Genomic DNA, 26200 nt, shown 5'->3' on the forward strand with positions numbered 1-26200 from the left:
TGAGGGCATGCACAAGCATTTTAGTAAATTGAGGGTTGAGAAAAGGACGTATTCTGGAAATATTTTTGAGCTGGAGGTGCAGCGCCCCAGAGTCCTGGTCGTTGCAGTAATGTCGCTGTTCCACCAGGGGGAGTGATATTACGTCTGATGGTACTAAAGGAGTTCATCTTTCCAGGTATCACAAAACAGACACCACACTTCACATTCCAGTCCACCAGGGGGAGCCTTGTTTCTATCTATTAGGACACTCCTCACACTCGGGTAAAACTGGTGGGCTGGATAGAAAGTTAGTCAGAAGCGGCCTGGGTTTGACCCAGAGAGGACCTATCAGGCAGACAGGGGGAAAGGAGGAACATCTGAGCTGCAGACAGAGGGTCACCGTCAGGGGTGGGATCCTGACAGAGGCCTAGCATGAGACAGAAAGATAGAGCTACGCCTGCCCCACGTGCGGCAGCATCCTGAGGAAGGACAAGAAAGGAATTGTGTTGCAGGGAGTGAGAAACGAAGTCACAGCACAAGGAGACAACACCAGAAGGAGTTCTGTCCTGTAAGAGGCTGCCTCCTTCTGAGGCGCGTAGCCGGTGGCTGGAACACCGAGGGAGTAATTGATTCCACGCTTTACTTCAAAGACCGGCAGGACAGTCAATTCCAAGTTGGCTGCCCGACCTTAAAACCTAAGAAGACACAGTGGCAAATTGTGGGGGTCGGGGCGTCTCTAGGGTCCCTATAAACAAGCCTCAGGCCATCAGTCATACGGGTATGTCCTATCCATACCATCTGGGGGACAGAGAGGAAGAAATAACATCTAGAACATCTACAAAGGTTGTGAGGACTATCCCGTGGTGCTCAGCAGGGAGGTACTACAACACACAGGCGCTAGTAGGAAGGCTACTGATTTCCACCTGGATAAGGAAACTCTGGATTTTGCCTTCGGACCGGCCGGACTCTGCCTGCCCTGAGATCTGTATCCTGTTCGTGACACCAAAGATGGATCGCCCCCCCCACGCGTAAGGGCAATGGGGTACTCGGTACCGGGTCCTTCGGTTCGGGGGATGTCACGGTGGCCTGACCCAGCCCGTGGCCCTTTGAGGGGCGTCCAATTAAAGGTGAAGTCTGTATAATGTTCGTGACGCCACCTGTGGTACTCGGTCAGGGCGACCGACGCTGCTCAGGGGTCCGCTGGGGTGATGGAATGGCAGCTAGATGGTATAAAGAAAGAAAAAAAGCCAGCTCACCGATATATGCAAGAAGCACGGAACTTCGTCCTGACTCGACGTGATGCAAATCCAAGTAAAAGAGAAAAATGTTCCAGCTTCTTTGATAAAATGTAAAACTTGAATCCATCATATAAAATAGTAGAGGACACACTCCTGGGACAATGCCATATCACAAGTGAAGAAAGCTACGCGTTTCGGCCATACGGTCTTTGTCACAGCTGATCTGCTCAGCAGTCCATCCGGTATAAGAAGGACTGACCTACCGATGGAAAGGTAAAGCAAAAAAAAAAAAAAAAAAGGAGCTCACCTGGCCAACAGTACTTTGAATCACAAACACATATAGATCATTGCCAGATATTCTAAAAAATATAAACAATATATATATACATATACAATGGTAAGATAAAAAAAAAGGCAGAAAAAACACAAAGAAAGGGCTAAAAAACATGCAATATATAAATACATGAATCCATGCCTGCACTGCAATTTACCGTCTCTAATAGTGAAACATAAGTTCACTTTTTTTATTTAAACCATGCGGAAATCTAGTACCCAAATTAAACATCCAAAAGGCTTCCCGTGTGAGTAAAGACCTATGCATGTCTCCTCCCCGCGGAGGTTTTTTTATTTTTTCACTGCCCGTTACTCTTAGGGAATCAGTACTGCGTGAATGCATTTCAATGAGATGTCTCGCTGCTGAGGAAACGGTACGATTGCTGGTAGTTGTACATTTGATATCGTACAAATGTTCAGAGATGCGGTTTTTTAGTTTTCTGATTGTGCAACCAATGTATGATTTATCGCAGGAGATGCAATCTATTTTGTATACTACAAATCCTGTGTTACTATTGATAAAAGTTTTAATTTTGTATTTATTTTCCATACCCCTAGTACCAAACAATTTTGTGACTACTAAATGCTTACAGGTAGTACAATTAGTGATATTGCATTTATAGCAACCCGTACAACTAAGCCAGGTGCTATTAGGTTGTTTGGACATAAAGCAATTAGGGGATAATATGTTACCTAGCGTAGGTGCCCTTCTTGCTACAACGTTGCAACCATTATTTAACAATACAGCAAGAGTGGGATCTTCAAAAAGAATTGGAATAGCCCGATTAATCATTGTTTTGATCTCATTAAATTGCGGGCTAAATTGTAAGCAGACATATGGCTTAGTTGCCACATTTTTATGGATGTCATTTTTGTTTTTATTTTTCTTATGGCTAGATTCCACATCTAAAAGATCTGACTGATTCTTCTGTTTGGCAACATTTAATGCTCTATTGAGCATCCAGTTAGGGTACCCCCGCTTTCTACATTTATTCCCTGCTTGAAATAAATCATTATTAAAATTACTATTGTTGTTGCAATTCCGCTTCAATCTGGTAAATTCCCCCACGGGGATGGCTTTGATTGTGTGCCTAGGATGGCTGCTTTTCGCATGGAGCACCGCATTCGCTGCCATTGGCTTTGTAAACGTACCTGTAGATACCAACTCATCAGGAATCCCTGTCAATTCCAAATCAAGAAATGAAATTTTGGAAACTGCATGCACAAACGTAAATTTTATGTTGAAATCGTTATTATTAATGTAATCCACAAATTTTTGTATGGCAGATACATCGCCCTTCCAGATAATCAGCGTATCGTCAATGTATCTGCCATACCAGTGGATAAAAGAAGAAAAAGGATTTACTACTGAAAATAAATATAAAAATTCCCAATGGGCCATCACCAGATTTGTCAGAGATGGAGAAAATTTAGCGCCCATAGAAACGCCTGTGCACTGCAAATAATACTCCTCATCAAAAGAAAAAAAATTGTGTGTTAATAAAAAGAAAGTGACCTGTAAAATAAAATTAACCAAGTCCTCCGAATAACCACTATATTTGTTGAGATGGAATTGAAGGGCTGACATCGCTATATCATGCGGAATACAGGTATATAATGATACCACATGGCAGCTTAGCCATGTCAAATCTGAAGTCCACTGTTTTTGTGTTATAATACCCAAAACATCTTTGGTGTCCCTAATATGTCCAGGAGTTCTAGAGACCAACGGCTGCAACACCGAATCCAACCACTGACCTAGAAATTCATTCAGTGAACCAATGCTGGAGACTATGGGTCTCATTGGGGGAAATGCTGCTTGCCCATATAGTATGGGCGTTACAGGATGAGACGTGTAAATAATCAGCTTGTTTAGATGCTAAAACTCCCAAAGCTACACCTTCCTCTATCATTACACCAATCTGTTGTTCAAAGAGGATAGTGGGATCAGAACTTACTTTTTATAGACATTACTGTCAGAGATTAATTTCCAGATCTCATTTTTATAATCAGTGGAGTTCATTATAACAATCATTCCCCCCTTGTCACTTGTTTTTATCACTATGTCATTCATAGCTTTAATCTGTTGAATGGCTATTTTCTCCTTTCTGGATAAATTATTTTTACTCGATAATTTATTTTCATATAGAGATTTAAGATCTCGTTCTACTATTTCCTGGAATTTGTTCATGCACTCTACTCGAGAGTTTATAGGATAAAAATAGGGGTTTTGTACTAAAATTACTTGCTTGGTTAATAACTTTATTTTCTGTACCACTATCCTGTAGATCCTGCAATATAACAAGTGACATTTGCTCGTGAAAGTCTAGTGTGTGAAAGTCATTTTTGACTTTTTCCTCCCTTTCAGCACAATTTTCTTGATCAGTGGAAAAAAAATGTTTTTTTATGGTTAAGTTCCTGATGAATTTATTGACATCCAAAATGGTGGAAAACAAATCAAAATCTTGGTCCAGTGCAAAATTTAAGCCATAGGTCAAAACTTGCAATTGTTCTTGTGAAAAGGACTTGGAAGAGAGATTAACTATATTTCGGCTTATCTCATCATGCCCTTCTTGCGGCGGGTTAGCACACCAGATTGATTTTCTGTGCTTCCTCTCACCGCGCCTTTTACGTTTTTTGATTTATTTAATTGTTTAGCTGAATTATAGTCTATGGGCTCATTAAGAGAGATATCAGATGTACTAAAGCCGTTATCGTCCGAATCGCCATCACGTGAACTAAAACTCACATAGCGTCTATTTGATTTCCTACGACGATTGGAGAAGCGCAAAATAGATCTAGGAGTGTTGGAAGAATCATTATCTTCGTGCCAATTGTAAACTCGATTGTTGGCATAGTCTTCCAAATCGCGTTCAAATTTGCGCTTTTTTCTAGATATAATTTCATCTTCCAATGTTATAATTTCCTCCCGAATTTTCTTGTATGTGTCACTGTTTTCACACATGACATTCATACTTTGTAGATTTTCCTTGGAGGTTTCAATTTCCTTTTGCACATCCTGAAGTTTTTTCTCTTCGTATTTAACAAGGAGTCGCATGAGGTTCAGTGAACAGCTGGTTAAAATCTCATTCCATTCATTAGAAAATGTTGAACCAAAATCGGTGGTAGCTTTTTTCTTCAACCGTAAACCCCTTGGAATCATGTGTTTAGACACGTAATTCTGGAGGGTGGTTAAATCCCACCAGATTTTCGTCTCCTGAATCTTTTTTTCCACTGATCAAGAAAATTGTGCTGAAAGGGAGGAAAAAGTCAAAAATGACTTTCACACACTAGACTTTCACGAGCAAATGTCACTTGTTATATTGCAGGATCTACAGGATAGTGGTACAGAAAATAAAGTTATTAACCAAGCAAATAATTTTAGTACAAAACCCCTATTTTTATCCTATAAACTCTCGAGTAGAGTGCATGAACAAATTCCAGGAAATAGTAGAACGAGATCTTAAATCTCTATATGAAAATAAATTATCGAGTAAAAATAATTTATCCAGAAAGGAGAAAATAGCCATTCAACAGATTAAAGCTATGAATGACATAGTGATAAAAACAAGTGACAAGGGGGGAATGATTGTTATAATGAACTCCACTGATTATAAAAATGAGATCTGGAAATTAATCTCTGACAGTAATGTCTATAAAAAGTAAGTTCTGATCCCACTATCCTCTTTGAACAACAGATTGGTGTAATGATAGAGGAAGGTGTAGCTTTGGGAGTTTTAGCATCTAAACAAGCTGATTATTTACACGTCTCATCCTGTAACGCCCATACTATATGGGCAAGCAGCATTTCCTCCAATGAGACCCATAGTCTCCAGCATTGGTTCACTGAATGAATGTTTAGGTCAGTGGTTGGATTCGGTGTTGCAGCCGTTGGTCTCTAGAACTCCTGGACATATTAGGGACACCAAAGATGTTTTGGGTATTATAACACAAAAACAGTGGACTTCAGATTTGACATGGCTAAGCTGCGATGTGGTATCATTATATACCTGTATTCCGCATGATATAGCGATGTCAGCCTTTCAATTCAATCTCAACAAATATAGTGGTTATTCGGAGGACTTGGTTAATTTTATTTTACAGGTCACTTTCTTTTTATTAACACACAATTTTTTTCTTTTGATGAGGAGTATTATTTGCAGTGCACAGGCGTTTCTATGGGCGCTAAATTTTCTCCATCTCTGACAAATCTGGTGATGGCCCATTGGGAATTTTTATATTTATTTTCAGTAGTAAATCCTTTTTCTTCTTTTATCCACTGGTATGGCAGATACATCGACGATACGTTGATTATCTGGAAGGGCGATGTATCTGCCATACAAAAATTTGTGGATTACATTAATAATAACGATTTCAACATAAAATTTACGTTTGTGCATGCAGTTTCCAAAATTTCATTTCTTGATTTGGAATTGACAGGGATTCCTGATGAGTTGGTATCTACAGGTACGTTTACAAAGCCAATGGCAGCGAATGCGGTGCTCCATGCGAAAAGCAGCCATCCTAGGCACACAATCAAAGCCATCCCCGTGGGGGAATTTACCAGATTGAAGCGGAATTGCAACAACAATAGTAATTTTAATAATGATTTATTTCAAGCAGGGAATAAATGTAGAAAGCGGGGGTACCCTAACTGGATGCTCAATAGAGCATTAAATGTTGCCAAACAGAAGAATCAGTCAGATCTTTTAGATGTGGAATCTAGCCATAAGAAAAATAAAAACAAAAATGACATCCATAAAAATGTGGCAACTAAGCCATATGTCTGCTTACAATTTAGCCCGCAATTTAATGAGATCAAAACAATTATTAATCGGGCTATTCCAATTCTTTTTGAAGATCCCACTCTTGCTGTATTGTTAAATAATGGTTGCAACGTTGTAGCAAGAAGGGCACCTACGCTAGGTAACATATTATCCCCTAATTGCTTTATGTCCAAACAACCTAATAGCACCTGGCTTAGTTGTACGGGTTGCTATAAATGCAATATCACTAATTGTACTACCTGTAAGCATTTAGTAGTCACAAAATTGTTTGGTACTAGGGGTATGGAAAATAAATACAAAATTAAAACTTTTATCAATAGTAACACACGATTTGTAGTATACAAAATAGATTGCATCTCCTGCGATAAATCATACATTGGTTGCACAATCAGAAAACTAAAAAACCGCATCTCTGAACATTTGTACGATATCAAATGTACAACTACCAGCAATCGTACCGTTTCCTCAGCAGCGAGACATCTCATTGAAATGCATTCACGCAGTACTGATTCCCTAAGAGTAACGGGCAGTGAAAAAATAAAAAAACCTCCGCGGGGAGGAGACATGCATAGGTCTTTACTCACACGGGAAGCCTTTTGGATGTTTAATTTGGGTACTAGATTTCCGCATGGTTTAAATAAGAAAAGTGAACTTATGTTTCACTATTAGAGACGGTAAATTGCAGTGCAGGCATGGATTCATGTATTTATATATTGCATGTTTTTTAGCCCTTTCTTTGTGTTTTTTCTGTCCTTTTTTTTGTATATATGGGATTTATTGTATCTTACCATTGTATATGTATATATATATTGTTTATATTTTTTAGAATATCTGGCAATGATCTATATGTGTTTGTGATTCAAAGTACTGTTGGTCAGGCGAGCTCCTTTTTTTTTTTTTTTTTGCTTTACCTTTCCATCGGTAGGTCAGTCCTTCTTATACCGGATGGACTGCTGAGCAGATCAGCTGTGACAAAGACCGTATGGTCGAAACGCGTAGCTTTCTTCACTTGTGATATGGCATTGTCCCAGGAGTGTGTCCTCTACTATTTTATATGATGGATTCAAGTTTTACATTTTATCAAAGAAGCTGGAACATTTTTCTCTTTAGCTAGATGGTGTACCTTCCCACAGGTGAAGTGTTCCCCCAGGGCTTCCCAGATGTGTAGGTGGTGATGGTGGACGATGTAAGGCGCAGTGAATAACGAGGACACAAAGGTTGCAGTCTCTTTACCTTTACTGAAGACTTCAGCATCCACAGTCCAGGGTACAGATCACAGGGCAGGCAGAGTCCGGCCGGTCCGACGGCAAATCCAGAGTTCCCTTATCCAGGTGGAAATCAGTAGCCTTCCTACTAGCGCCTGTGTGTTGTAGTACCTCCCTGCTGAGCACCACCATACAGTTCTGGCACAGTTCTTAGGCGCACATGACCCGATTTTTCAGGCTTAAGTACATCCTGTTCGTGACGCCAAGAACAGTGTGTATTTAAGCCTGAAAAATCAGGTCATGTGCGCCTAAGAACTGTGCCAGAACTGTATGTGAACTGCGATTTGCTTAAAGACTGTGTGTTGCAAATTGCCGCCAAAATCCGCCAATGCCACGCCGTGTGGAGCGCGGGGGGAGGAGCCATAGCTTTGTGGGCGGAGCCAGCCGAAAAGAGCGTGAAGCAAGAAGACGGGTGCCGTGCTGCTGCCTGGAAAGCCGGAAGTGGAGACGCCGTACAGTACTTCCTAGGCGTCAAGCCCTCACGTACCACCAGGAGGTGGCGCCAGCTCCTCAAGTTTCTGTCGAGGCCGATGCCCAGATCCTGGAAGACGATTCCCCTGCAGGACTACGCCTCCAGATGCAGGAGCTGACCAAGAGCGTTGCTGCCTTAGCGTGGACCGTGCAGTCCCTACAGGAGGCCCCCAAGGAGAAGATCAAGCTGGCTTCCAGACCGGAGGATGTTCCCTGGCGTCGACAGAGGAGGATCCCGCCGACCAGAGGCAGAGACGACGATCGCTTTCATCAGGACGGACGACCCATCTGCCGCCGCTGCAACCAGGTGGGCCACATTGCAAGGTACTGTCATTTAAACGAGCAACCCCTGGGGCAGAGGGCCAACCCCCAGGAGTAGGACGATCAGGCCCACAAAACTGGAGAGCCAAGTACATTGGAGGACGACCTGTTCTCCCCATTGTGATTGACGGTATTCCCATGAACGCTCTGTTGGACACCGGTTCTCAGGTGACAACTATGCCTTACATCCTTTATAAACGTTATTGGGAGGACACCGACATTACCCGTGGCCCTGATGATGATTTCACCATAATAGCCAGTAACGGTCAGCCATTGCCACAAGTGGGGTACAAAGAGGTCACCATTAAAGTGGGGCGGGTAGAATTGAAAGCCCAAGGAATTGTGATTGTTGATATTGACCGACGTGAATGTAACCCCATGATGACCATTGGTACTAATGTCATAGAAAATTGTCTTGCAGAGGTTATTGTCTTGTTACAGCAGGTGGCAGAAACAGCTGGCTACAGTGAACAATGTGCCCTGCAGAAAGAAATCCGAGCTCTGATGCAGACAGCAGGTAGAAGTGACTGGTGGAGAAATTGGCCGTGTCACCGTGAGTGATTCAATCCCCTATTTAACATCCTGATCTGGAGGGAAAAGGGGTTCAGAGTTCAGTTCCTGTCAGGAGAGAGAAGGAGAGGAGCTCTGCTGGCATGAAGTGCTGCAACTCCTGGGAAAAGACACTAAAAGGTGAACATACTGCAGAGAGTGTGCAGGAGAGCAGAGCGTGGGGTCGGAGCAGAGGACTCCCCCAGCTACCCAGAAGGGCACCGCAGCCAAGCCTTCACCGCTGACGCCGACTCCCTGCAGATTGGGATGGAGGAATTGATAGATCAACTCCTGAAGCTGCAGGTGAAGACCAAGGCCCCGTACCAGGTGGCGCCTGCAGAAGACTTACCGCTGCTGACACCATCGCGGACGCCGCCGCCAGCAGAGCCAGTCGATATCCAGGACACCGTGGTGGCAGGTAAGCACGCTGACCCAGCCCCGGTGACTAAGGAACTGTTGGTAGGCCCCGTTGCAGCGCCACCCCCTCGCGGTACCAACCACCTGCAGCGTCTAGCACCATTGGACCAGGCCACGGGCATGGAACACTTCCTGAAGGCCCCAATTGCGCCCACCACCCTGTCGGGTGAGGTCTACGCAGAGTGGACTGTGTACTGCTGGGTGAATCCCGGACCGGACTTCATGGGGTTCCCCGAGGCAGAACAACATAAGGGAGAGACGGTGGAAGTCCTAAGTTGGGAGGACTACCAGGCCCAGCTTGCCCGACAGTGGAAGGAGAAAGAGGAGAAATACCAGGCCCAACGTGAGGCTCATGACCAATGTGACCTAGTGGTAAAAGCCAAGGCCCGTAAAGACCGCACCATCCACCAGGCCCCGCGTAAGCAGGGCACAGTCGTAGCCTTTAAACTCCGAGGGGGCTGGGGCTTCATTAAGGAGCAAGGATTGTACACTGAGGTCTTTGTAAACCGGAGGGACGTGGAATCCCACCTTCGGGAAGGCCATCCAGACCGAGACCTTTACCCAGGAGACACCGTTACTTACACCAGACATTTCGGTGAAAAGGGCTGGTTCGCCTTAAATGTGCACAAAAGGAGACACATTGTGGCACATCCTACAAAAGCCTCAGCTAAATTGTCTCCTGTGGCAACGGCGCCACCTTGCGTCCAGACCACTGCTACGACTACCAAGACCACTGTCACCCCTACCTATACCGCGACTCGGATTACCACTTGCACTGTCACCACGACTGAAACTGTTGTGGCTACTGAGCCAACACCCATGGTGGCCCACGCCAAGATTACCCCTGAGAGGAAAACAGTGGGTACTTAGACCCCCAAATGGGATGAGAGACCTCCCTATGTAGTACCAGGCGGCAGCCAATACCCAAAAGGACTACCCCCGCCGGTACTACCTCCAGAGTGGTTTAAATAAACCTCAAAACCACGAAATGTAAATAGTTGACTGTTCTTTTCCTTTTCAGGGGTGGGATCCTGACAGAGGCCTAGCACGAGACAGAAAGATACAGAGCTGTGCCTGCCCCACGTGCGGCAGCATCCTGAGGAAGGACAAGAAAGGAATTGTGTTGCAGGGAGTGAGAAACAAAGTCACAGCACAAGGAGACAACACCAGAAGGAGTTCTGTCCTGTAAGAGGCTGCCTCCTTTTGAGGCGCGTAGCCGGTGGCCGGAACACCGAGGGAGTAATTGACTCCACGCTTTACTTCAAAGACCGGCAGGACAGTCAATTCCAAATTGGCTGCCCGACCTTAAAACCTAAGAAGACACAGTGGCAAATTGTGGGGGTCGGGGCGTCTCTAGGGTACCTATAAACAAGCCTCAGGCCATCAGTCATACGGGTATGTCCTATCCATACCATCTGGGGGACAGAGAGGAAGAAATAACATCTAGAACATCTACAAAGGTTGTGAGGACTATCCTGTGGTGCTCAGCAGGGAGGTACTACAACATACAGGCGCTAGTAGGAAGACTACTGATTTCCACCTGGATAAGGGAACTCTGGATTTGCCTTCAGACCGGCCGGACTCTGCCTGCCCTGTGATCTGTACTCTGGACTGTGGATGCTGAAGTCTTCATTAAAAGGTAAAGAGACTGCAACCTTTGTGTCCTCGTTATTCACTGCGCCTTACATCGTCCACCATCACCACCTACACATCTGGGAAGCCCTGGGGGTACACTTCACCTGTGGGAAGGTATACCATCTAGCTGCCATTCCATCACCCCAGCGGACCCCTAAGCAGTGTCGGTCGCCCTGACCGAGTACCACAGGTGGCATCATGAACATTATACAGACTTCACCTTTAATTGGACGCCCCTCAAAGGGCCACGGACCGGGTCAGGCCACCGTGACTATCCCCGAACTGAAGGGCCCGGTACCGAGTATCACATTGCCCTTACGAGTGGGGGAGCGATCCAGGGGCGACATGAGGTGGAAAGATCTTGGATGTGCGATTTGAAGGACATGGCAGAGTCAACGGTTACTCCAAGGCAGCAGACTTCCAGTACGGGGGAAAGCGTGATGTTGTTAATTGCGATAGATAGATCAGGTAAGGAAGATCTATGAGATGGAGGAAAGATGATGATGAGTTCAGATTTGTCCACATTGAGTTTGAGGAAGCGAGAGGAGAAGAAGGAGGATATGGCTCATAGACACTCCGGGATTCTGGACAGCAGAGAGGTGACGTCTGGGCCAGAAAGTTAGATCTGAGTGTCATCAGCATATAGATGGTACTGGAATCCATGGGACTTTATGAGTTGTCCCAGACCAAGTGTATAGATTGAGAAGAGTAAGAATCCTAGGACAGAGCCAACAGAGAGAGGGTGGGACGAGGAGGTAGTGTGGGAGTGGGAGACGCTGAATGTGCGGTTGGAAAGGTATGAGGAGATCCAGGATAGGGCGAGGTCTTTGATGCCAAAGGAAGAGAGGATCTGTAGTAGAAGGCAGTGGTCAACTGTGTTGAAGGCAGAGAACAGGTCTAGAAGGAGGAGTATAGAGAATTGTCTGTTAGCTTTGGCTGTAAGTAGATCATTAGTGATTTTAGTCAGGGCAGTCTCAGTAGAGTGATGGGGGCGGAAACCAGACTGTAGATTGTCAAAGAGCAAGTTAGATGAGAGGTGGGAGGAAAGTTCAGCGTAGACGTGCTCCTCCAGGAGTTTCGAGGCGAATGGGAGCAGTGATATTAGACATTTATGCTGCCTTATAATAAAACAACCCAGATTTAAAGAGACAGTGTTCCTGTTTTTCTACCTCCACATACCGCCACGTGAGTTGGACTATCACAGTGAGGAGAGGAGGAGCCTCTGTTCTGTATGAGGATAGGAGCCAGTGCAGCGCCCCAGAGTCCTGGTCGTTGCAGTACTGTGGCTCCGCCACTATGGGGAGCCATGGTGCGTCCGATGGCACTGAAGGAGTTCATCTGATCAGGTATCACAGACACCAATACATTTCACAGCCGGGCCTCCGGGGGGAGCTAAGGGTTCTATTCATTAGGCCACTCCCCACCGTAGTGGGTAAACTGGGGGTCAGGCAGGAAGTTAGATCAGAAAGCTGACTGGATTGGACGAAGCAACACCTAGTGGCAGAGGGTGTTGTGGAGGAAGAGACAGTAGGGTCTCTGTCAGGGGTGGGATCCTGACAGAGGCTTGGCATTGGAAAGAACGTAACGGGTCCGCGCCAGCTCCGGGAAGCGGCGGGACCCAAGAAAGGACTAGAAGCGAGATAGATTGTGCTGAGTGAGAAACGAGATCAAGCAACAGGAGAATTCCAGTAGGGGTCGTGCTGTAAGACCGGAGCAACACCCTACTGAGGCGCACTACCGGTGGCCGGAACGCCGAGGGAGTATTATAACATTCAGCTTCAAGCAATACTCTAAACAGCGGCAGGACAGTCAGTTTAAGGCGGGCTGTCTAACACATATCACCTATGAAGTCTTGGGAGGCAATTGCGGGAGAGGGGCGTCTCTAGGGTCCCGGAAGAACTCCAGGCCTATCCGACAAACGGGTGCCGTTCTAACTGTAACATCAGGAAGGGACGGAAGATTAGAAGAACATCATTTAATCGAGTTGTGAGGGAACTTAAGAAACAGACACAACGGTTGTGGGGTACTTTCCGTAAGCACAGCAGGGAAGGACTACAACACATAGCGCTAAGAAGGAAGGCACCGATTTCCACCTGTGAAGTGAACTCTGGAGGTGCCATTGGACCGGCCGGACTTGCGCAGCCTGGTGAACCGTATTCTGGACTGAGGACTCAGAGATCTCCAGTAAAGAGGTAAAGAGACTGCAACCTGGTGTCCTCGTTATTTACCGCGACCTGCACCCCACAACTGCACCGTTACAACACGACTTATTGCACCGGACGTCCCCCACTGACAGACAGGGCCACGGACCGGGTCTAGCCACCGTGACAACCCCAGGACTGAGACCCAGAGGCCCGGCTCCGGGTACCCCTCGGCCCTGCGGCGGTGTGGGGGCGCTCCAAACTTGGCGTCACGAACAGGATCTACTTAAGCCTGAAGAATCAGGTCATGTGTGCCTTGGAACTGTGATTTATTGTGCTTGGACTGTACTTTATTGCAAAGACTGTGCTACGCCATTTACCGCCAAAAGTTCCCGCCAAAATCCGCCGCCATTGCAGCGCTGAGGAGAGCGCAGGAAGAGAAGAGGGGCGTGAAGTGGGCGTAGGCAAGCTGGAGAGCGCGAACAGTAATGGCTGCCCAGTCTAAATATTTCTGTGTCCTGAGGACGTGCCCGTCAACAGCCGAGGTCCGCCTCCTGATCCTGGTCGGAGGGTGGAGACCATGGGGACGGGGCCGCCCACGGAAGAGACCGCGGGAAGAAGACGCGGAAAAGGAGACAAAGATGGCGGCACCAGGAGCACCACGCGGGGCTGACCCGGTCCGGCCTGAGGCTGCGCAACCTGAGATAGCCCCAGAAACGCCAACGCTGCGGGGTCTGACCCTCACAGAGTCACCGATGGGCCGACCCCCTTTGCCGCTGGCTAAAGAATGTGTGGCTGCAGCCGAGGCCCGACAGCTAGCCCGCCGGCTGAAGGCCGATGCCCGCGTACTTACCCGGCTAGGCCAGCCCACAGAGATCAGGTTGTCTCCTGTTGCTTCTCACCTGGCCGCGGCTGAAGGTACGCTACAAACGCCGGGCCTGAAGATCATGCCGGACGCCGAACATCTACGGCGTCTGATGGCAGCATGGCGGAGCCGGCCCCAGCCTGTAGAGCAGATTAACTTAGTTAGTGCTCCGGAGATTCCGCCATCGCACTGGGGTGTTGTGGTGGCCTTTAATCCTCAGTATGGAAGAGGAGTGATCCAGGAGATCGGGGAGCCGATACAGGTCCGCGTAGACCGGGAGGAGGTGGAGTCTTGCAGCGGGAGGATCGCTCGCGATCTGGAGCCAGGTGATGCCGTCACCTACACCCGATGGAGGAGGGCTACGGGAGAGGCTGGCTGGATGGCGCGAGGCGTGCAGCGATGCATTGCCCTCCAGGCTGCTGCCGGAACACCAGAAGGGGATGATCCCGTGGGGAAAGCAGCGGAGCCCGGCCCCGCGGAACCACGAGAAACCCAGCCTCGCCGTGCCCCGGAGGGACGTGTGCGCCTGCCAGTAAGAAGGACCTCCCGGCGAGGGATTTTATCACTGCTGGGAGCGGAACGGCGCCCTGGCTCACCCGAGCGATCTGTTGGCCTGGTGAGACCGGATAGGAGACCACCTTCCGCTTCACCACAGTAAGATTCTACTGTACTTTCTTATTTGTAAAATAGTTACTGTTTTATTGCCTTTTATGATTGCTGCTAAAACCCGTTCAGGGTAAACTTTTAAGGGGATCCTTCCATGGACCCGGGATCCCTATTGTTTTTGGTTATTTTCTATTTTTTCTACGTTACTTTAAAAAACTGTGAAATCATGAACTGTGCATGATCCGAACTCTTTTGTAAATAGTTTGCACCTTATTAAAGGCGCTCCCTACTGGTTTTACTTAAACAAGGACTCTTGGCGAAGATACCGCACTGGAACCTTTGATGAGTATGGACTGGTAGCTTGAGAAGATGTGCTACCTCATCGAGATTTGGTCCTCTCTTAAAGGGGATGTTCATTTGTTGCACGTAGATGGTGATATTGCTTTAAGACCGATAGCAATAATGTCAATGAAAGAAAATGATGATAATATTTACATGTAGAAGTTATATGTATGCCATTGGTTAATTGTAAAGGAATGCTGATAATGTTCTCTGAAAGAAGAAGTAAAAAGAAGTAATGAGAAAGTTTCATGTTGTGAAAAGAAGATAGCTGATAATGTTGATAAGAAAAGGGGTGGGGGGATAGAAGGTAAACCCTGCGTTCCCCATCGAAAGTTAGTAATATGATACTAAGGACAGAAAGTGAACCCGTAGGGGTTAGTGGGTGAGTCCTTATAGGAGCCAAGTAGAGCCGGCTCAGTGTTCTCAAACTGAAAGAAAAGTTATGTTCTATACTGTGTATAGTAGTTGAAAGGCAGTAGGCCCTGGCTGAACGGGGCGGTCCTGTAACAGAAAGGAGAGGCAGAAGGTCTTGTGCCGATAGGACAGGCGGTCCTGCAGATCCAAAGTAGGAGAATGAAAAAGTTAAAATACCTTGTAATGTGATTATAGGAAGGTCTTTAGTGGATTAAGAGTGTATATCCTTAAAGGCAATGTTAAATTATTGTTCAATAATGTTTGCACTTAGTAGAATACCCGGTTGGGTAAGGAAAGTTAATTATAGCATGTTGCTATGATATTTTTGCCATGTTTGTAACGTTCAAGTGTCCTCACCTCCCATAAAGGGAAGCCTGTTCAAGTATACTTATTGTTATTGCACTCAACAAAATTGTATGTCTTTTTGCTAACTTGTATTGTTGTTTTCTTCCCAGTCCCGGAGTACTGTGTTTAACCAGGGGGGAGTGCAGCGCCCCAGAGTCCTGGTCGTTGCAGTACTGTGGCTCCGCCACTATGGGGAGCCATGGTGCGTCCGATGGCACTGAAGGAGTTCATCTGATCAGGTATCACAGACACCAATACATTTCACAGCCGGGCCTCCGGGGGGAGCTAAGGGTTCTATTCATTAGGCCACTCCCCACCATAGTGGGTAAACTGGGGGTCAGGCAGGAAGTTAGATCAGAAAGCTGACTGGATTGGACGAAGCAACACCTAGTGGCAGAGGGTGTTGTGGAGGAAGAGACAGTAGGGTCTCTGTCAGGGGTGGGATCCTGACAGAGGCTTGGCATTGGAAAGAACGTAACGGGTCCGCACCAGCTCCGGGAAGCGGCGGGACCCAAGAAAGGACTAGAAGCGAGATAGATTGTGCTGAGTGAGAAACGAGATCAAGCAAAAAGGAGAAATACCAGTAGGGGTCGTGCTGTAAGACCGGAGCAACACCCTACTGAGGCGCACTACCGTTGGCCGGAACGCCGAGGGAGTATTATAACATTCAGCTTCAAGCAATACTCTAAACAGCGGCAGGACAGTCAGTCTCAGGCGGGCTGTCTCACCTAAATCACCTATGAAGTCTTGGGAGGCAATTGCGGGAGAGGGGCGTCTCTAGGGTCCCGGAAGAACTCCAGGCCTATCCGACAAACGGGTGCCGTTCTAACTGTAACATCAGGAAGGGACGGAAGATTAGAAGAACATCATTTAATCGAGTTGTGAGGGAACTTAAGAAACAGACACAACGGTTGTGGGGTACTTTCCGTAAGCACAGCAGGGAAGGACTACAACACATAGCGCTAAGAAGGAAGGCACCGATTTCCACCTGTGAAGTGAACTCTGGAGGTGCCATTGGACCGGCCGGACTTGCGCAGCCTGGTGAACCATATTCTGGACTGAGGACTCAGAGATCTCCAGTAAAGAGGTAAAGAGACTGCAACCTGGTGTCCTCGTTATTTACCGCGACCTGCACCCCACAACTGCACCGTTACAACACGACTTATTGCACCGGACGTCCCCCACTGACAGACAGGGCCACGGACCGGGTCTAGCCACCGTGACAACCCCAGGACTGAGACCCAGAGGCCCGGCTCCGGGTACCCCTCGGCCCTGCGGCGGTGTGGGGGCGCTCCACCTTTATTCTACGTGAGGAGAGGAGGAGACTCCGTTCTATGTGAGGAGAGAAGGAGCCTCTGTTCTATGTGAGGAGAGGAGGAGCCTCTGTTCTATGTGAGGAGAGGAGGAGCCTCTGTTCTACGTGAGGAGAGGAGAAGCCTCTGTTCTATGTGAGGAGAGGAGAAGCCTTTGTTCTACGTGAGGAGAGGAGAAGCCTTTGTTCTACATGAGGAGAGGAGGAACCTCTGTTCTATGTGAGGAGAGGAGAAGCCTTTGTTCTACGTGAGGAGAGGAGAAGCCTCTGTTCTATGTGAGGAGAGGAGAAGCCTTTGTTCTACGTGAGGAGAGGAGAAGCCTTTGTTCTACATGAGGAGAGGAGGAACCTCTGTTCTATGTGAGGAGAGGAGAAGCCTTTGTTCTACGTGAGGAGCGGAGAAGCCTCTGTTCTATGTAAGGAGAGGAGAAGCCTTTGTTCTACATGAGGAGAGGAGAAGCCTTTGTTCTACGTGAGGAGAGGAGAAGCCTTTGTTCTACATGAGGAGAGGAGGAACCTCTGTTCTATGTGAGGAGAGAAGGAGCCTCTGTTCTACGTGAGGAGCGGAGAAGCCTCTGTTCTATGTAAGGAGAGGAGAAGCCTTTGTTCTACGTGAGGAGAGGAGAAGCCTTTGTTCTACATGAGGAGAGGAGGAACCTCTGTTCTATGTGAGGAGAGGAGAAGCCTTTGTTCTACCTGAGGAGAGGAGAAGCCTCTGTTCTATGTGAGGAGAGGAGAAGCCTTTGTTCTACGTGAGGAGAGGAGAAGCCTTTGTTCTACGTGAGGAGAGGAGAAGCCTTTGTTCTACATGAGGAGAGGAGGAACCTCTGCAATGTACTTAGTCTTGCATTATCAGAGTGCCCCCTGTGGACAGGAAGTCACTCACCTCTGGGCAACCCTGACTGCTGAGCTGGCAGTAGTGGGAACAGTGGGCGGTCAGGTTGGGCAGGCACTGGCACACATGGCAGGTTCCAGATCTCCAGCGCTCCCCGATGCCGTATGTCCTCCCATGATGTGAACAGGTCTCACATGGAGCTGTCTGACACCTGAGGATGGAAAAAGAATGACACAACAGGGCCATCAGACAGAACCTGATGTAGGGGACCCAGAGGGCCAGGTATACATGTGCACAGTGGAGACAGCAGAGCAATACACAGCTCGGAAACAACGGAGCAGTACACAGCGCAGCGGCACATACCAAAGACACAGCGCAGCAGTACACAGCACAGCGGCACATACCATAGACACAGTGGAGCAGTGCACAGCGCAGCGGCACATACCATAGACACAGCGGAGCAGTACACAGCGCAGCAGCACATACCACAGACACAGCGGAGCAGTACACAGCACAGAGGCACTACCACAGACACAGCGGAGCAGTACACAGCGCAGCAGCACATACCATAGACACAGCGGAGCAGTACACAGCGCAGCAGCACATACCACAGACACAGCGGAGCAGTACACAGCACAGAGGCACTACCACAGACACAGCGGAGCAGTACACAGCGCAGCAGCACATACCATAGACACAGTGGAGCAGTACACAGCACAGAGGCACTACCACAGACACAGCGGAGCAGTACACAGGGCAGCGGTACATACCACAGACACAGTGGAGCAGTACACAGCACAGAGGCACTACCACAGACACTGCGGAGCAGTACACAGTGCAGCGGCACATACCACAGACACAGCGGAGCAGTACACAGCACAGAGGCACTACCACAGACACAGCGGAGCAGTACACAGCACAATGGCACATACCACAGACACAGCGGAGCAGTACACAGCACAGCGGCACATACCACAGATACAGCGGAGCAGTACACAGCGCAGCGGCACATACCACAGACACAGCGAAGCAGTACACGGCGCAACGACACATACCACAGACACAGCGGAGCAGTACACAGTGCAGCGGTACATACCACTGACACAGAGGAGCAGTACACAGCGCAACGACACATACCACAGACACAGCGGAACAGTACAAAGCGCAATGGCACATACGAAAGACACAGCGGAGCAGTACACAGCGCAGTGGCACATAGGAAAGACACAGCGGAGCAGTACACAGTGCAGCGATACATACCACAGACACAGCAGAGCAGTACACAGCGCAGCGGCACATACCACAGACACAGCAGAGCAGTACACAGCGCAGAGGCACATACCACAGACACAGCGGAGCAGTACACAGTGCAGCGGTACATACCACTGACACAGAGGAGCAGTACACAGCGCAACGACACATACCACAGACACAGCGGAACAGTACAAAGCGCAATGGCACATACCAAAGACACAGCGGAGCAGTACACAGCGCAGCGGCACATACGAAAGACACAGCGGAGCAGTACACAGCACAGAGGCACTACCACAGACACAGCGGAGCAGTACACAGTGCAGCGATACATACCACAGACACAGCAGAGCAGTACACAGCGCAGAGGCACATACCACAGACACAGCGGAGCAGCACACAGCGCAGCAGCACATACCATAGACACAGCAGAGCAGTACACAGCGCAGCAGCACATACCACAGACACAGTGGAGCAGTGCACAGCGCAGCGGCACATACCATAGACACAGCGGAGCAGTACACAGCGCAGCAGCACATACCACAGACACAGCGGAGCAGTACACAGCACAGAGGCACTACCACAGACACAGCGGAGCAGTACACAGCGCAGCAGCACATACCATAGACACAGTGGAGCAGTACACAGCACAGAGGCACATACCATAGACACAGCGGAGCAGTACACAGCGCAGTGGTATATACCACAGACACAGCGGAGCAGTACACAGCGCAACGACACATACCACAGACACAGTAGAGCAGTACACAGGGCAGCGGCAAATAGACAGTGGAGTAGAGAGACCTCCCCCTGGGATTATGAAGGACAGGGTGGGGACATTATTTGCTTGGTGATGATTTGGTTGATCACTCAGTATAAGGACTCGTTGATCTGGTGCAGGAATCTATGAACCCATTTTAGTCTGTGGCTGTGAGGCACCGTGGTTGAGGGGCGATGATTACCTGCGCGCCTTGCGGTAGATTCCCCGGCACTGCTTCCCATTTCCGTGCTTGCTGGGATTGTTAGGACTGCGGAAGGACCACTGTATACTCTGCACCCCGCAAGGACCCAGGCACTCGCCCCAGGGTGACCAGGCAGACCAGCCGCAGTGCACTGCAGAGAAAGACACCAGTGATCAGATGATGACACTACACGTAGATCTTCAACCTGACACCCCCATCCAAGGTTCTAGATAGTGATAAACATTATCTAGGGCTCTAGACACTGACAACCCTCATAGGGTTCTACATATTGAAAACCCTCATCCAGGTTTTTAGATTCTGAGCTCCCACACATCCAGGGTTTTAGTTTTAAAATCTCAAGCTTTCAAGAAACTGACCTCCCCCCCCCCCCTACATTGAGGGTTCTACATTCTGCCCCACTCCCAGACAGGGTTCTAGACACTGACCGGTACATTCTGGGTTTTGCCTGCATTGCTTCATGGTTCCGTCTTGACAGGTACAGATCTGGCAGTTGGCCTTCACCAGCTGTCCCGGCCAGTAGGTGGTCCCATCCACCTCACATGGACATTCCTCCGGCCGTAGACAGTGATTCAAGCTGTCCAGCAGATATCCATCCGGACACTGACAACCTGAGCATGTACACAAAGGGTTAACATGATGCAGGAGGCTTTCCATGCAGAATCAGACCCATACCCCCACGAACCGGAGAAGCAGGACTGGTCGCTGAGGCAGGCCCGATTATGGCTCAGATCCGAACAGGTCATTGGACACTTGGCACAGGCCTTGTATTCCATGTCAGGAGGACAAGATGAGGGCTGAGGGCAGCCATTCTGGTGACACGTATCTGGGGGAAAATGGGAGACAATACAATCTCATCAATAACATTAGGGAACAATTTTGAACATCATTTTTGTTGAGTTTGATTTTTCTGCTGATTTCAACACTGAGGTTAGTTTTCTACTATAACTTCAAGTATGTTCTCTACAGCTTATCGTAAAGCAATTCCTCAAGGCAGCATAAAGCCCAGCACAATCACTAGGTAGATCGAGGGCAGCACTAGCACTAGGTAGATCGAGGGCAGCACTAGGTAGATCAAGGGCAGGACTAGCACTAGGTGGATCGAGGGCAGCACTAGCACTAGGTGGATCGAGGGCAGCACTAGCACTAGGCGGATCGAGGGCAGCACAATTACTAGGTGGATCGAGGGCAGCACTAGCACTAGGCAGATTGAGGGCAGCACAATTACTAGGTGGATCGAGGGCAGCACTAGCACTAGGTAGATTGAGGGCAGAACTAGCACTAGATAGATCGAGGGCAGCACGAGCACTAGGTAGATCGAGGGCAGTACTAGAACTAGGTAGATCGAGGGTAGTACTAGCACTAGGCAGATCGAGGGCAGCACAATTACTAGGTGGATCGAGGGCAGCACTACGTAGATCAAGGGCAGCACTAGCTGTCATGGTTCCCAATGGCAAGGGAACGTAAAAAAAACACATAAGTAACGAACGAGCTCTCGGGTGATGGAAACTCGAGTTGACCGTGAGCTAAATCTACCACACAACTAACAGTAGCAAGGGAGCATACCTACGGCTTCCTATATGCCACGCGCCAGCCGGAGGACTAACTACGCCTGGTAGAGGAAGAAACAGACCTGGCTTACCTCTAGGGAAATACCCCAAAAGATGATAGCAGCCCCCCACATGTAATAACGGTGAATTAAGAGGAAAAGACATACACAGTATGAAAGTAGATTTAGCAAAGAGAGGTCCACTTACTAGATAGCAGAAGGATACAAAAGAGGACTTCACGGTCAACTGAAAACCCTTTCAAAAACCATCCTGAAATTACTTTAAGACTCCTGTGTCAACTCATGACACAGGAGTGGCAATTTCAGCCCGCAAGAGCTTCCAGCTACAGAGAATTACAAAAACTGCAAACTGGACAAAAGGTACAAAACAAAAGGACAAAGTCCACTTAGCTGATCAGCAGACTAGTAGCAGGAACATGCAACCGAAGGCTCTGGTTACAATGATGACCGGCAAGGAAATGACTGGAGAGCAAGGCTAAATAGGAAACTCCCAAACACTGATGGAAGCAGGTGAACAGAAGAAGCAAAGTGCAAACAAGTCACCAGTACCACCAGCAACCACCAGGGGAGCCCAAAAAGCGGATACACAACAGTACCCTCCCCTTAAGGAGGGGGCACCGAACCCTCACAAGAACCGCCAGGGCGATCTGGATGAGCCCTATGAAAGGCACGAACCAAATCCAAGGCATGAACATCAGAGGCAGTTACCCAAGAATTATCTTCCTGACCATAGCCTTTCCATTTAACCAGATATTGAAGTCTCCGTCTGGAAATACGGGAGTCCAAGATCTTCTCCACGACGTACTCCAATTCACCCTCCACCAGCACAGGAGCAGGAGGTTCAGTAGAAGGAACCACCGGTACCTCATATCTCCGCAACAACGACCGATGGAACACATTATGGATAGCGAAAGATGCCGGGAGGTCCAAACGAAAGGAAACAGGGTTAAGAATCTCCAAAATCCTATAAGGACCGATGAACCGAGGCTTAAATTTGGGAGAAGAAACTCTCATAGGGACAAAACGGGAAGACAACCACACCAAGTCCCCAACGCGAAGGTGGGGACCAACACGACGACGACGGTTAGCAAACTGCTGAGTCCTCTCCTGGGACAATTCCAAATTATCCACCACTTGTCCCCAAATCCGATGCAACCGATCCACCACCGCATCCACTCCAGGACAATCCGAAGATTCAACCTGACCAGATGAAAAACGCGGATGAAACCCTGAATTGCAAAAGAAAGGAGAAACCAAAGTGGCAGAACTAGCCCGATTATTAAGAGCAAACTCCGCCAACGGCAGAAAGGCAACCCAATCATCCTGATCCGCAGACACAAAACACCTCAAATAAGTCTCCAAAGTTTGATTAGTTCGCTCCGTCTGGCCATTGGTCTGAGGATGGAATGCAGACGAAAAGGACAAATCAATGCCCAACCTGGCACAGACTGCCCGCCAAAATCTAGACACGAACTGGGAACCCCTGTCAGAAACGATGTTTTCCGGAATACCATGCAAGCGAACCACATTTTGAAAAAACAGAGGGACCAACTCAGATGAGGAAGGCAACTTAGGCAATGGCACCAAATGAACCATTTTAGAAAAACGGTCACACACCACCCAGATGACAGACATCTTCTGAGAAACAGGGAGATCCGAGATAAAGTCCATAGAGATGTGCGTCCAAGGCCTCTTCGGAATAGGCAAGGGCAACAACAACCCACTAGCCCTAGAACAACAAGGCTTGGCCCGAGCACACACATCGCAAGACTGCACAAAAACACGCACATCTCGAGACAGGAAAGGCCACCAGAAGGATCTAGCCACCAAATCTCTGGTGCCAAAAATTCCCGGATGACCTGCCAGAGTAGAAGAATGAACTTCAGAGATGACTCTAGTGGTCCACTCGTCAGGAACAAACAGTCTACCAGACGGACAACGATCAGGTCTATCCGCCTGAAATTCTTGCAAAGCACGTCGCAAATCTGGAGAGACAGCAGACAAAACCACTCCATCCTTAAGGACACCAGCAGGTTCAGAATTCCCAGGAGAGTCAGGCTCAAAACTCCTAGAAAGAGCATCTGCTTTCACATTCCTAGAACCCGGTAAGTACGAGACCACAAAATTAAACCGGGAAAAGAACAACGACCAACGTGCCTGTCTAGGATTCAGGCGCCTGGCAGACTCCAAATAAATTAAATTCTTGTGATCAGTCAAAACTACCACCTGATGTCTGGCACCCTCAAGCCAATGACGCCACTCCTCAAATGCCCACTTCATGGCCAAAAGCTCCCGATTACCTCTAGGGAAATACCCCAAAAGATGATAGCAGCCCCCCACATGTAATAACGGTGAATTAAGAGGAAAAGACACACAGTATGAAAGTAGATTTAGCAAAGAGAGGTCCACTTACTAGATAGCAGAAGGATACAAAAGAGGACTTCACGGTCAACTGAAAACCCTTTCAAAAACCATCCTGAAATTACTTTAAGACTCCTGTGTCAACTCATGACACAGGAGTGGCAATTTCAGCCCGCAAGAGCTTCCAGCTACAGAGAATTACAAAAACTGCAAACTGGACAAAAGGTACAAAACAAAAGGACAAAGTCCACTTAGCTGATCAGCAGACTAGTAGCAGGAACATGCAACCGAAGGCTCTGGTTACAATGATGACCGGCAAGGAAATGACTGGAGAGCAAGGCTAAATAGGAAACTCCCAAACACTGATGGAAGCAGGTGAACAGAAGAAGCAAAGTGCAAACAAGTCACCAGTACCACCAGCAACCACCAGGGGAGCCCAAAAAGCGGATACACAACAACTAGCACTAGGTAGATCGAGGGCAGCACAAACACTAGGTAGATCGAGGGCAGTACTAGAACTAGGTAGATCAAGGGCAGTACTAGCACTAGGTAGATCGAGGGCAGCACAAGCACTTGGTAGATCGAGGACAGCACTAGCACTAGGTGGATTGAGGGCAGCACTAGCACTAGGTGGATCGAGGGTAGCACAATCACTAGGTAGATCAAGGGCAGCAAAAACACTAGTTAGATCGAGGGCAGCACTAGGAATAGGTAGATCTAGGGCTGCACTAGCACTAGGTGGCTCGAGGGCAGCACTAGCACTAGGTAGATCTAGGGCACCACTAGAAATAGGTAGATCGAGGGCAGCACTAGTACTAGGTAGATCGAGGGCAGCACTAGCACTAGGTAGGTCAAGAGCAGCACTAGAACTAGGTAGATCTAGGGCAGCACTAGCACTAGGTAGATCAAGCACAGCACTAGCACTAGGTAGATCGAAAGCAGCACTAGCACTAGGTAGATCAAGCACAGCACTAGCACTAGGTAGATTGAGGGTAGCACAAGCACTAGGTAGATCGAGTGCAGCACTAGGTAGATCGAGGGCAGCACTAGCACTAGGTAGATCGAGGGCAGCACTAGGCAGTTCGAGGGAAGTGCCAGCACTAGGTAGATCGAGGGCAGCGCTAGCACTAGGTAGATTGAGGGTAGTGCTAGCACTAGGTACATCGAGGGCAGCACAAGCACTAGGTAGTTCGAGGGCAGCACTAGCACTAGTTAGGTCGAGGGCAGCACTAGCACTAGGTAGATCAAGGGCAGCATGAGCACTAGGTAGATCGAGGGAAGCACTAGCACTAGGTAGATCGAGGGAAGCACTAGCACTAGATAGATTGAGGTCAGCACTAGCCCTAGGTAGATCAAGGGCAGCACAATCACTAGGTAGATTGATTGCAGCACTAGCACTAGGTAGATCAAGCACAGCACTAGCAGTAGGTAGATCGAGGGCAGCACAAGCACTAGGTAGATCGAGGGCAGCACAAGCACTAGGTAGATTGAGGGCAGTGCTAGCCCTAGGTAGAACGAGGGCAGCGCTAGCAGTAGGTAGATCGAGGGCAGCACTAGCACTAGGTAGATCGAGGGCAGCACGAGCACTAGGTAGATCGAGGGCAGCACGAGCACTAGGTAGATCGAGGGCAGCACTAGCACTGGGTAGATCGAGGGCAGCAATAGCATTAGGTAGATCGAGGGCAGTACTAGCACTTGGTGGATCGAGGGCAGCACTAGCACTAGGTATATCGAGGGCAGCACTAGCACTAGGTGGATCAAAGGCAGCACTAGGTAGATCGAGGGCAGCACTAGAACCAGGTAGATCGAGGGCTGCACTAGCACTGGGTAGATCGAGGGCAGCATTAACACTAGGTAGATCGAGGGCAGCACTAGCACTAGGTGGATTGAGGGCAGCCCTAGCACTAGGTAGATCGAAGGCAGCACTAGCACTAGGTAGATCGAGGGCACTACTAGCATTAGGTAGATCGAGCACAGCACGAGCACTAGGTAGATTGAGGGCAGCACTAGGTAGATTGAGGGCAGCGCTAGCACTAGGTAGATAGAGGGCACGACTAGCATTAGGTAGATAGAGGGCAGCACCAGCACTAGGTAGATCGAGGGCAGCACTAGGTAGATCGAGGGCAGCACTGTTGTGAATTCCGTTCTCGGGCTCCCTCCTGTGGTCGTGAATGGTACTTTGG

At 48.4% G+C, this 26200-nt stretch overlaps 1 protein-coding gene across 1 annotated transcript in view; it reads right to left on the bottom strand.

Moving 5' to 3' along the window:
• LOC143782169 (SCO-spondin-like) overlaps positions 1–26200 on the bottom strand; it is a 557899-nt gene that overhangs the window by 249280 nt on the left and 282419 nt on the right. The window contains exons 36-39 of the mRNA XM_077269323.1: positions 20772–20912; positions 20515–20697; positions 20069–20219; positions 17907–18066 (exon numbers count right to left, since the gene is read on the bottom strand). Of these exons, the coding sequence (XP_077125438.1) occupies positions 17907–18066; positions 20069–20219; positions 20515–20697; positions 20772–20912 (635 nt within the window). The remainder of the gene's footprint in view (positions 1–17906; positions 18067–20068; positions 20220–20514; positions 20698–20771; positions 20913–26200) is intronic.

Source organism: Ranitomeya variabilis, chromosome 6, assembly GCF_051348905.1.
Source record: "Ranitomeya variabilis isolate aRanVar5 chromosome 6, aRanVar5.hap1, whole genome shotgun sequence".
Taxonomy (NCBI): Eukaryota; Metazoa; Chordata; class Amphibia; order Anura; family Dendrobatidae; genus Ranitomeya; species Ranitomeya variabilis.